Genomic DNA, 11,614 nt, shown 5'->3' with positions numbered 1-11,614 from the left:
TGGGATTGCTGGGGCGTGTGTTTCGCTTCTGGTTTGGACTGACTGAATGTGGAAAGAAGAGGGAGGAAGAAGAGAGGAAGAGAGAAGAGGAGGAGGAGCAAAAAAGGGAGGCGAGGGAGAGGAGGCGGACTCTGAAGAGGCAATTAAGGGAAGCACTGGAGAATGCTCCTCTCAGGAAGAGTCGTCGCTTACGTCTGAAGAGCCAGAGAGCTGCAGACGCGGGGCCATCTCGAAGGGCTCGCAACAAAACAAAAATCTCTGTGCCCCTGACTCTCATCCGCAGGCCACGGACTCAAAGTCCTGTCACCTCTATCCCCAACAAACCTGGAGGGACGAAAAAGGTCCAACAAACTCCCAAACCCCGGAGTTGTTCTTCTACCAAAAAATCTAAGCCCAAAACGCCCTCAGTAACCCCCCATACTGCTCAGATCCCTGTGCGACACAAGCAGAGTATGAAACACGGTGGCTCACCCTTTAAACGGCGTCCCACAGTCACTCCTGGAGTGACAGGCCTGAGGAATTTAGGCAACACCTGTTATATGAACTCCATTCTGCAGGTGCTGAGCCACCTGCATGTCTTCAGGGAGTGCTTTCTTCGCCTGGACCTCACCCAGGCACTGGAGCTACTGGCTTCTGCTGTCCATGGCCAACTAGCAGGGAAGGCCTCGTCCCAGTCCCCCCTGTTCCAGAGGAGGGGTCTCCAGACCAGTGCAGGCTCTGGGATAGGGCTAAGTGGTGGGGCCTCGCGGGCCCGCAGCATGGAGCTGATACAACCCAAAGAGCCCAGCTCAAAGCACATCTCTCTCTGCCACGAACTGCACACTTTGTTCCAGGTTATGTGGTCTGGTAAGTGGGCGTTGGTATCACCTTTTGCTATGCTCCACTCGGTGTGGCAGCTGATCCCAGCATTCAGGGGCTATGCTCAGCAGGATGCTCAGGAGTTCCTTTGTGAGCTGCTGGACAAGGTGCAGCACGAGCTGGAGAGCACCGGCAAGCACACAAGCACTGCAGGGGTCCCACAGACACAGAGGCGACTCATCAAGCAGGTGCTCAGTGTGGTCAACACCATTTTTCATGGCCAGCTGCTCAGCCAGGTATGAGACACACACCTGTAATCACCTTTACTTAACAACCACTGTATGACTCAGTGTAACACAAAAATAATAATTAACCTTGTGATGAAACAAAGTTGCAAATTACAGTAAGTGGAATCATTGGCTCTGCTACACAAGCGCATACTCAGACCTGCCCACAAACTAGTTGCATTACTTCAGCAGCTGTGGCTCAACTGGACATGAATCAGGTTGAATTAGTGTTGATGGGGGTTCACTTGAAATTCTTACGTGGACGTTCATCTTGCAGCACTGACATGACACTGACAACTATTACACTTTCAGTTTGAGTCAATCTTAGAAGATTTGGAAGCTGAACTTCCAACACTGATGTGAGTGTTACATTTTGAGTATATTTCATGGGTTTACTTGCTGACTATTATTCAAGTACAAATGCTGTTAATTATCTTAATCTGTTGCACCTGTTTCTCAGCTCTAGAAGCATGGTCTCAAATTGAAGGCGTAATAGTACCACCTCTTTTTTTCTCAATAAGTAACGTGACTCATTTCAAATAAGAATGATTATATTGGGGCGGCTGTGGCTCAGGAGGTAGAGCAGATCAACCTGTTCTCCCCAGTTCATGTGTCGAAGTGTCCTTGAGCAAGACAGTGAACCACAAGTTGCTCCTGGGGGGTCAGGCCAGCGCCTTGCATGACAGCTCCGCTGCAATCTGTGTGTGTGTGTGTGTGTGTGTGTGTGTGAGTGAATAAGTGAATCTGTAAAGTGTTTTGTCCAAGTAAGGTAGAAAAGTACTATATAAGTACAGTCCATTTACCATTTATTGTTGTGACACCTGGTTTACTAAGACAGTAATCAGACTCATGGACAACTATACAGCTGTATGTTCTGCTAAGGTTCAGCATCTCTTCAAGCAATTCACAGAAGAGTTAAAAAAATCTCTTTCCGTTTGCCCGAAATGACAAAAAAGATGAAAAAGGCACAAAGTTTGAGAGATTCTGGATGCAGAGGCATGGACAACTGTACTGTAGTCTACAGGGGAAAATGTAAACCATGGATCAATTAAAACAAATCTCTTCAAGTAACTGACAGAAGAGGTTGTAGTGTGTGTGTGTGTGTGTGTGTGTGTGTGGAGAGAGCTTTGGGACAAGAGGTTGGTGTACACAAACTGTGACACCTGCTCATGCTCAATAGAGGACTTCTGTCTGTCTGTAAGGGGTTTTGGGGATCTTGGCCCTGAGGCTGTCCACCATGGTACTGAGTCAGTACTTTCCTTGAAGTTTGTAATGCATGTAAAAATAGAGAAAATCACTACTTTGTATTTTTATTATAGTTTTGAAATGGTATAGGAAACAGCCTTGACAGTTAGAAGTACAGTAGGCAATTATTAGATGATATGTGTAATGTACCACTCTACTCATTACCCATCTCTTCACTTTCCTCCTCCATATGCAGGTAACGTGCTTGGTGTGTGACCATCGCTCCAACACTGTGGAGCCTTTCTGGGATCTGTCACTGGAGTTCCCCGAGCGGTATCACAGTAACAGCAGGGAGTCGGCCGCACAGGCTTCGTGCCATTTGACTGAAATGCTGGCCAAGTTCACAGAGACTGAAGCTTTAGAGGGAAACATCTACTCCTGTGACCAGTGTAACTGTGAGTTAAGCACACACACCATTTGTAATGAGAGAAAATATATTTTGAAAAGCTTTTTGTGTGGCCTTTCTGCTTAATTCATGGTTTTACAAAGGAGAGATGGTTCATATTGAATAGAGAATAAAGGGGTGAAATGCCAGGTTTCTTTAAGTGTAGCACCTAGGAAGAATGTATGGACAAACAAGTTACTAGTTGCTAATTCAAATTATAATAAGACCCTCTTTTTATTCTTTGTTGGTGTATAGTAGATATCAAAACAAAAAACAAGATAATAAGGCATGCAACTAATGGACCTGACTGGAAACAGCTGTCATAATCTGGATGAAGGCAGTGGAATAGATGTTGTGTAATATTTACGTGTCTTTCTTATGATATATTATTTTATGATTGCAGCTTGTCAGGCCTGCACCCTTCACATGTTGTACAACAGTAAGAGTCTTTGCTGATCTAGGCAGCTTGCATTGCCACTGGTCACTAAAATGCAGAAGAGCACAGACACTCAATGGAGTAAAGTTGTGTTGCATTCTAACTGTCCTCTCTGGTGGGCAGCTGCGAGAAGGCGGACCTCCTCCAAACCAGTCATCCTGACCAAAGCACAGAAGCAGCTGATGGTGCACAAACTGCCTCAGGTCCTCCGGCTTCACCTCAAGCGCTTCAGGTATAATGACATTGCACCAGTCGGTCAGTCTACCTAGATTATTCAATTAAATACAGTTTCTTCTTTTCATTTATACATGGCCATTCTCCACCTGGGTCAACAAATAGACTGTAAACAATCATAAGGTTTGGAGACTCAATCATATGTGAGATGACTCCTACCATTATATTTGTTTTATTCAAAATGTGTGTCCTTAAAACTTCTCCCTCGAGTGACAGTCAGAAAATTAGGAAGTCAAACCGTCTGTTGCCAACAATTAGTGCCAAGTAGCTTTTATCAAGCACAGCATACAGACAGGCCAAATGTTATTATTCAGAGGCTCCCATAAAATCAGTTCAGAAACAATAGATCCTACTTGTTTTTTATGCATTATACTGCCATACAGTTTAGAAGTGCATCAGAGGTGTGATGTATTTTTTTTTATTGTACTACTATGAAAACTCATAACCGTGATTATCATGTTTTAATTAAAGTTGAAAGATTGAAGGTAAACCACAAAGACAAGCTGACTAAATCTTTTTATAACCTAGTTTTTAAAATCAGAAAAACAATAGAGTTAAATGACAAGACCGTAGACTTTTTAAGTCCAAGTTTACAGTGTGTACAAGCATATTGATTTGTACAATAGTCTGTATATACTATTGTAAAAATGTTTTGTGTTTAGTAATAACTTTGTTCCTCTGGCCCAGCTGTGTTCAGTCTATGGAGGACTGTTTTGATGCAGACTAACAGCTCATTGGCTGACTCTCTCTCCGTGTCTTGTGATTGGTCCTCAGGTGGTCTGGCCGGAACCACCGGGAGAAGATTGGCGTCCATGTCAGCTTCGACCAGCTTATCAACATGGAGCCCTACTGTTGCTGGGAGCCATGCTCCAGTCCCAGTAGCCCCAGCTCTCCAGGCTCACCACGTCCAAAGCACTTCCTCTACGAACTCTCTGCTGTGGTGATGCATCATGGGAAGGGCTTCGGCTCTGGCCACTACACTGCCTACTGCTACAACACAGAAGGAGGTGGGTAAAAATGGACAGCAAGAACTAACTGAAGTAAGTTTTGAAGGCCTGTACGTTTGTTCCCACTTAACTACATACAGTTGACTTTAGATGGTTTTATGTTTTAGCCTGTTAAGCAGAAGCCCTTTGACAACAATTTCCAAAAACACATCTTCAGATTCCAGTGGCCACTGGTTTTATCTGTTTAGGGGGTCCACCCTGGACAGGTCGCACCACATTTGCAAGCAGGGACTGTTTTGAAAAGACACTTTATTGATAGAAGCAACCAGATTCCAGTGACATTTGTGTTTGCTCATGGTTTGTCATCTGGACTCCAGAGTGTTTTAGTAGCTGACTCTCAAACTAAAGTGGCACAACAGATTCCCCTTCATTCAGAGTGATTTGTCATTGCTTCTTTGTCCTCCAGCTGTCTTCATATTACATCCGTTCTCTCTGGCTTCTCCCACAGGCTTCTGGGTTCACTGTAATGACTCTAAGCTGAATGTGTGTTCGGCGGAGGAGGTCTGCCGAGCTCAGGCCTACATCCTTTTCTACACACAGCAAGCAACTCAGGACAAAGCTCGGCCACAATAGGACCACAATTCCCCTACTCCTACCCCCGCAGCAGCCTGACCACTCAGCGACAAGATATCGGCACAGCCCCACCTATTGCTTATTCTCTCTGTCTTTGGGCATTTGTATCCTTGGAGGATGTCTTTTTGAACAATTTTTCTAAGAAAAAGAAGAGAGGAAGGACTTCTTTAAAAACTTGGTTCTGCTTTATGAACCTCTTGTATATGGTGTTTATATGTAGGTATTTTTACAAACAAATGGTGGTTTGTGATTTGTGTACAGTTGTATTTTTTTATTATAAAGAAGAAAGTATTAGCCAAGATGTCTTAGTAGCAGCCAACAAACTGTGGCCGGGCATGACTGCAGTGCACTCTGCAGGTGTTTTCACAGGTCTGCCTATGTGGCTTGTTGCTGTTTGTTTGTTTAAATCAGCTGAAATGTTTCTCAGTCACTTTAGATAGTGAACACAGAACTGGATGTAGGGTTGTAAAATGTTGTTCACTCACTAAAAATGGCCACTGTGTTCTAGATTTGGTTGTATTCAACCATTTTCCTGCCAGACATGCACTAATTACTACAGAAAAGGCCGGTAACTTTTGTTTTTACTCAGTGTTGGTTCATAGTTATAGATCTGTACACAAGCAGAGGAGAAAGTTTTTCACTCCTGGGTCTGTTGGGAAAAATGGCAGACCTCAAACCAAAGCCTTGGGGAAACCTCTGAGCATTTCCAAAAGGGTTCATTTTTTTCCTTTTATGACTGATATAGAAAAGAGGTTTCTGATGAGATAATGTTTGGCTAAGTGTTGCCACCTCTCTACCCCCGAATGTAATTGTCTTCAGAGTGTGAATCATCCCTGACGACACAGATAATGAAGTGCCCTTTTGCTGAAAAAGCTCATCTATTTTTACAAGTGTAATCTGCATCGCTGCAGTCCCACGCAGACCAGCATTTAGATTATGAATGTATTTTATACAAGTTTTAGAAAAGAGGCCAGACTTTAAAAACATTTTATACTGTATGTTTAAAACCAGCAGTTTCAATTTCACTGTTCACCAGTAAGTAGGTGTGTTTAAATGCTGTCTTGTATTTGCCGTCTGTTCAGTAAAATACCCAGGTTTGAAGAGGATTTCTGTAGTGTGTACAGGCTTGGGTGTTTATCTCCATACTAGAGATAATTGTACAGTAAAAGAAAATCTCCACCTCAGTAATATTCCCTTGTCTTAACCGTCAGAAGGGAATTGAAAGCACACTTCATGTTGTTCCTTCATTGTCAGATGTGATATGTTGGCATTTTGGTTACTACTCCATGGGTGTGTGAGAGTTTATGGAAGTTATACTATGCAAAGTGTTACCTCATTTTTTTTTCTAGAAAAAAAATTACCTCAATAAATGAGTATTTTTTCATTTTTCTATAAAAGATGCCAATGTCTTGCATTTTCTCCTTATACACAAAGATGGATACTTATATTTGTATAACCCAAAATCATAAATTGTACTGAACAGGGCTCCAATTAGAGAAAGTCCAGTGTGTAAATTAAACAGGGCTAATCTTCATTTTGTGAGGCAGCAGTTAACTGTTTGAATAAACTAGGTTTTCTCAGTAGTTAGATTTATAGTGCATAAATTAACATCTGTTTTAATGTACTGAAACTGAAATGTAAAACCCTTCATTTTGTAGTTGAATAGTGAAGCTAGCCGTTTCCAGGCTAAGCCCAGCAAAGCTAGGCTAAGATATGTTGCTATGGCTGCTAGCTGAAATTTTGTATTAACTGAATATATAAAAAAAAAAAAAAAATCTATAAATCTATACCAAGAAAAATCATGCAGTCTAACTCCAGTGGTGGAATTTAAAGTACGCTTATTTGGCCACATAACTACCATTTCACCTTTACTAGCTATAACATTAAAGAGGTTCTTATACTGCAGTGCATTACTGATTTTAATCCAGTAATTAAAAATTTGAAAAAGGCCAATTCTGCATGAATAACTTCTATACATCCTTATAATACTTAAAAGAAAATTCTGAACACAGGACTTCTACATTTATTAGATGATGTGTTAAGTTGAAGGCTACCAATACTACTAGTGAAGCTACCAGCTTTAGGGATGTTAAAATGTCAGATTAAGACATTTATTTCTGTACGTGATCTAAAACATCAGGACACCCCATAATGAAATTTTTTTAATTTTTTTTTTTTTTTTTTTATAAAACATTTTAAGGGAGTTCAAAATGAAGCATTTACCTGGGACCATACAGTGGCAGGAGCCATTTTCTAAGATATTTTGTTAAATACCAAAGAAACGAAGACTGGAGGCAGAGCTCCTTCTGGTAGCGACAGAAGCCAGACATACAGGTGCAGATGCACAGTGTCTGTATGAAGATGGTGTTTATTACTACAACACCAGAGCTTTAAATGTTAGGAATAGTCTGCTGAGACTTCTGGCCATGCATTGGCCTGAACGCTTCTTAAAAGGCCATCAATAGCTTGTGTGCTTGATTTAACGCAGCACTAACGTACTGGAGGCTCAGAGCGGAGCCACAGAAAATGAAAATGAAAGGGGCAGGGAGGATAGAGGGGTTTCCCATGCTCACCAACTGTTTGAATACTGGAGGTGCACTAAATTCAGCTGCATCTTAATTAAACACATTTAACTGTTTAACAGTTACCGCTTTATGTTTTGTGAAATGAAGTTCACAGGACACTGAAGGAAATGACAATGCTTCCTCCAACAGAAACATGTTGACTTGTTTACAGTTTCTTTAGCTGTGGTTGATGATAGAAAACAAAGCCAGTCAGCCCTCCTGCAAGCCGTGAGTTTTGCATTTTAGGGAGATTACAGTAGCATATGTCATCCTTTACTGCTGCACTGAGACAACCACTTCCTGTCCTGGAAGCTCTTTTTTGCTGTTTTTCTGAAGGAGGAGTTGCTGTGTGGTGGTGAGGGGGGTCTGGTGGTGGTGGTCTTGAAGGGTGGGGACGTCAGTAGTCGTCTCCCCGGCTCACCACCTCCTTGCAGGTGGGCCTGAGCAGTATGGTGTGTTCGAACTGAGCCGTGTAGCAGCCTTTGGTGTCGCAGAGGGGAGGGTAGGGGTCCACGATGCCCAGGTCACACAGGTTTTTCAGGGCCATCAGGTACTTGCTCTCGCCCAGGCGGTCCAGCCAACGCCGGCAGAACGCCAGCGTGCCAAAGTTCTCATTGATCACATTCAGCAGGTGCTTTGCTCTGGGCAGCCTAGAGAAGAGGAAGAGCCAGTGATTTCAGAGCATCTCCCAGTCCTCCCAGTTTAAATATTCATAGTGCTCAGGTACACTGCAACTAGGACAATATGGCCAAACAAAATCTGACAAGCCGCCAGGTAGCTGCTAGACTGAACAACACACTGCTCAACATGTAGTGCACAGAAAATGACAACATGCTAGTAAATCAACACAGTTCACACACACAGATTCAAGAAGCTGGAACTGTGACATCTACTATTCACAATGAAGACCTGGCTTTGCAGCACAGAGTTCAAGATATGTCAGTAAGGTCTGCAAAGGTAATGGATATTCATCTTCAGGGGTTGTATCAGACTGAACAAAGCATAGATAAACAATCTAGGTAAAATACCAGGTGTGTGTTTTGTGTGTGCACAGCTGCATTATGAAGTCAGATAAGCTCCTACCTGATGGGCACGTGGCCAACGTCAAAGTTTTTCATGTAATGAGAGCACTCCATGTCATCATGGACCACACCTTTGCCTGTGCTGCCGAAGGTCTCGATGGCATAAACTTCTCCCTCCTGCACGGTGAAAAGACACAACAGGTTGAGTGCAAAATCAAGAGTTTCTTTGGCCTGTAAATTTTTTTTATTGTCTGACAGCTACAGGGTTCTTACATGTACAAGAAACCCAGACATAATATTCCAAATACTAACTTTAAATGCAACCTGTGACCTTATCGTGAAATGATTATTTTGTCTTATGTGCTTGTGCCATATAAACACACTAAGAAAGCTGAACCTTTTTTGCCCCATAGTTATAAATAACTGCAATAGATGAACAGTTCACAACAGTCTTAATGCACTCGCCTCCATTTTCGTTGCTTCTCCTCCTTTAACAATGGGCACAGTCTTTCCAGCATGTATTCTGTACTGACCGATTGAATGACCGTTCAAGTTTCGGATCGGCTTCACTGAGGAGGAACATACAAATTTGACAGACAGAACATTTTATAAAAAGGTCAATTTTCAAATGGAGAATTGTGATGAGGAACATTGTGATTTTCATTAAACTTTATCAACATTTTCAATAGCTTATACTTGTGGAAAATGAGGTTTCTGACACTTCAAAAAGGTAGATAACCTGTATATCTATAGAAAACTTTCGGCATGATATATTGTCTATAATAAGAATTACAGCCTTCTACAAAAATGCATGTGTCACAGCTGCATGTAGCGTGTTCAGGTGACAATGTACCTTGGTAAGTTTTGCCATCTAGCTCCACCTCATAGGACTCCATCACCTCTTGAATGGCCTCTCCGACATCACACAGACGCACATCAATACCTGCATTCTGCAACAAACATCAGCAACAGGCTCAGCACAGAGCAAATGAGGGAGCTGGGTTACATCTGTGTGTGTCCCAGTCCTACCTTTATTCCAGTATTGGTGGCGTCCCTCACAGCCTCCAGCAGCTTGTCATACTTTGGGCTAAATGTGACAGTGAAGGCACAGTCAATGATTCGCCCTGCAAGCAGACACACAAACAGAGAGTAGTGTCCCTCAGTGTGGTTCAGTTTTCTGAGGCTGTGTTGAAACTACTTTGCCTCTGGTGAAGTCACCAGCTGTAGCAAAGCGGATAGAAAAACTGGCTCGATTTAGCCTCATTTTAAGAGTCGTATGACCATGAAACGGGCATTAAACTGTATTCTGTGGTAGTGAACGCAATTAACCATTTTGGAAATTGGGTTGTTCTAGATGCGTCTCTTGTTAATAAATGTCAGACACTGACTAACTTGCATACAGTAGGAAAATCAGCCACAAATGTCTTGGAACTTAACTGAGTTGTGTTTTCAACACCACCATAGAGTCTGTGTTTAATTTCATTAAGTTTATATTACTCTTAGATGACGCTGCACTTGGATCTTTGATGATATTCATGGTTCCGAGTTTTGGATCATCTACCTGTGGGAAGCTCCATAGGGCTGCTAACTGGACTACTTATCAAAGACAAATTAAAATCCACTGTTGTCAACGCAAGGCCAAAAACCATACACAAAGGTTTGAAACATCATGCGCTCAAAACTATCAGCAGTGTTCTAAATCATGAATGATTTGTAGTCAAGATAAAATTCATAAAAACTCTGGTAGAGCCCAATAAGAGATGAGAAGTTTTGTACATTAACTGGAACCTGGAACACATCACTTTTCAACATCGGCACAAAATTCTCCTAGTACCGTTGATGTGCGTGCCAAAGTCAATCTTGCAGACATCATCATACTGCAGGACGGTCGTGTCTCCAGCATTCGGAGTGTAGTGGGCAGCACAATGGTTCAGGGAGCAGCCGGTGGGGAAGGCCAGGCCGGCGTTCAGCCCGTTCTCCTTTATGAGCTTACGAGAGCAGTCCTCCAACCGCTCGCTGGGGACAGGCAGGAATGAGAGAGAAAGATAATGAGAAGAATCAAGTGGAAATAAAACCACTTAGCCTAGCCCAGGGATTTTTCCAAGCCTGACACTGTGGGCTCCCCACAACAGTTTTGTACACTGGCATCATTAAAAGTATGCTGAATTAGCAGTTCCTGTTTGAAATCTACTTATGAATGTATGGACAACAATCACTTGGTAACTGTGAAACTACAGAGAAGTTTAAACCCGACAGACTGAATGAATAAATGTTTTTTTTAAATACTTTAATTGCCACGGCTGCTGCCGCTCCAGTAGCTGACAATGTTGGTAAGAGTCGTCTAAATTACAACAGCTAACTTAACACCAGCGTGCACCCATGTCTCCCACCTCACAGAGTGAAGAGGGTGGTCTATACACATATGTAGATAACAGTACTGATGAAGTGGCAGCGACTAATCTGAGTCATAAAAGGCATCCTTACCAGATTTCGATCATGGTCAGTCCGGGTTTGAGGAAGCTGCGGACATGTTGGCGGACCTGTCTGTGGGCCTCAGCTGCCTGCCTGAAGTCATTCCACACCTCCTCATTGGCTTTGTCCAGCACCCGCTTCTCCTCGTTGGTCATACGACATGATGCACCGCGACTGGGAGAACAACAACAGCGGCATGAGTTTTTGCTACAGGACTCATAGTTGGAATGCTGCTTTGTTTGTGGCACAGCCATTAGAGCTAAACAAGGTTGACGACTGTGGACAGTCAGCAGTGAAACTAAATATGTTAATGCCATCGCCACTAACGAGTTTTACAGTGCAACAACACTCCTGACTCAGCATCCAGGTTGATGACATCATCTGCACAGAAGCAGGTGGTTTACAGCTGTAGATATAAATCTTCATAATGAATGGAAGTGTCTGAACACGACTTGCTCCAATTCAAATCTAGACAAAGTGTGAGAAATCCATTCACACAATGCCTGCAATTAGAAAGCGGACTTATAGGCAGTTTTAATGCTAATATAAACACTTGCAGAATGAGAATACAGATTAACTTTTCCCTCAAAC

General features: G+C 42.7%; 2 protein-coding genes across 2 annotated transcripts in view; one reads left to right on the top strand and one right to left on the bottom strand.

The window, feature by feature from the left end:
* usp44 (ubiquitin specific peptidase 44) overlaps positions 1-5,709 on the top strand; it is a 14,635-nt gene extending 8,926 nt beyond the window's left edge. The window contains exons 3-7 of the mRNA XM_020613634.1: positions 5-1,094; positions 2,527-2,725; positions 3,275-3,383; positions 4,160-4,392; positions 4,841-5,709. Coding sequence (XP_020469290.1) covers positions 5-1,094; positions 2,527-2,725; positions 3,275-3,383; positions 4,160-4,392; positions 4,841-4,965 — 1,756 coding nt within the window. The 3' untranslated portion in view covers positions 4,966-5,709. The remainder of the gene's footprint in view (positions 1-4; positions 1,095-2,526; positions 2,726-3,274; positions 3,384-4,159; positions 4,393-4,840) is intronic.
* Positions 5,710-7,601: 1,892 nt separating this feature from the next.
* The window catches only part of metap2a (methionyl aminopeptidase 2a), a 7,782-nt gene continuing 3,769 nt past the window's right edge, over positions 7,602-11,614 (bottom strand). Inside the window, exons 5-11 of the mRNA XM_020613633.1 lie at positions 11,036-11,197; positions 10,386-10,567; positions 9,581-9,675; positions 9,405-9,501; positions 9,017-9,120; positions 8,613-8,728; positions 7,602-8,179 (exon numbers count right to left, since the gene is read on the bottom strand). Of these exons, the coding sequence (XP_020469289.1) occupies positions 7,927-8,179; positions 8,613-8,728; positions 9,017-9,120; positions 9,405-9,501; positions 9,581-9,675; positions 10,386-10,567; positions 11,036-11,197 (1,009 nt within the window). The 3' untranslated portion in view covers positions 7,602-7,926. The remainder of the gene's footprint in view (positions 8,180-8,612; positions 8,729-9,016; positions 9,121-9,404; positions 9,502-9,580; positions 9,676-10,385; positions 10,568-11,035; positions 11,198-11,614) is intronic.

The sequence above is a fragment of the Monopterus albus genome, unplaced genomic scaffold (genome assembly GCF_001952655.1).
Source record: "Monopterus albus unplaced genomic scaffold, M_albus_1.0 scaffold136.1, whole genome shotgun sequence".
Lineage (NCBI taxonomy): Eukaryota > Metazoa > Chordata > Actinopteri > Synbranchiformes > Synbranchidae > Monopterus > Monopterus albus.
This window is presented reverse-complemented; position numbering and strand designations above follow the sequence as displayed.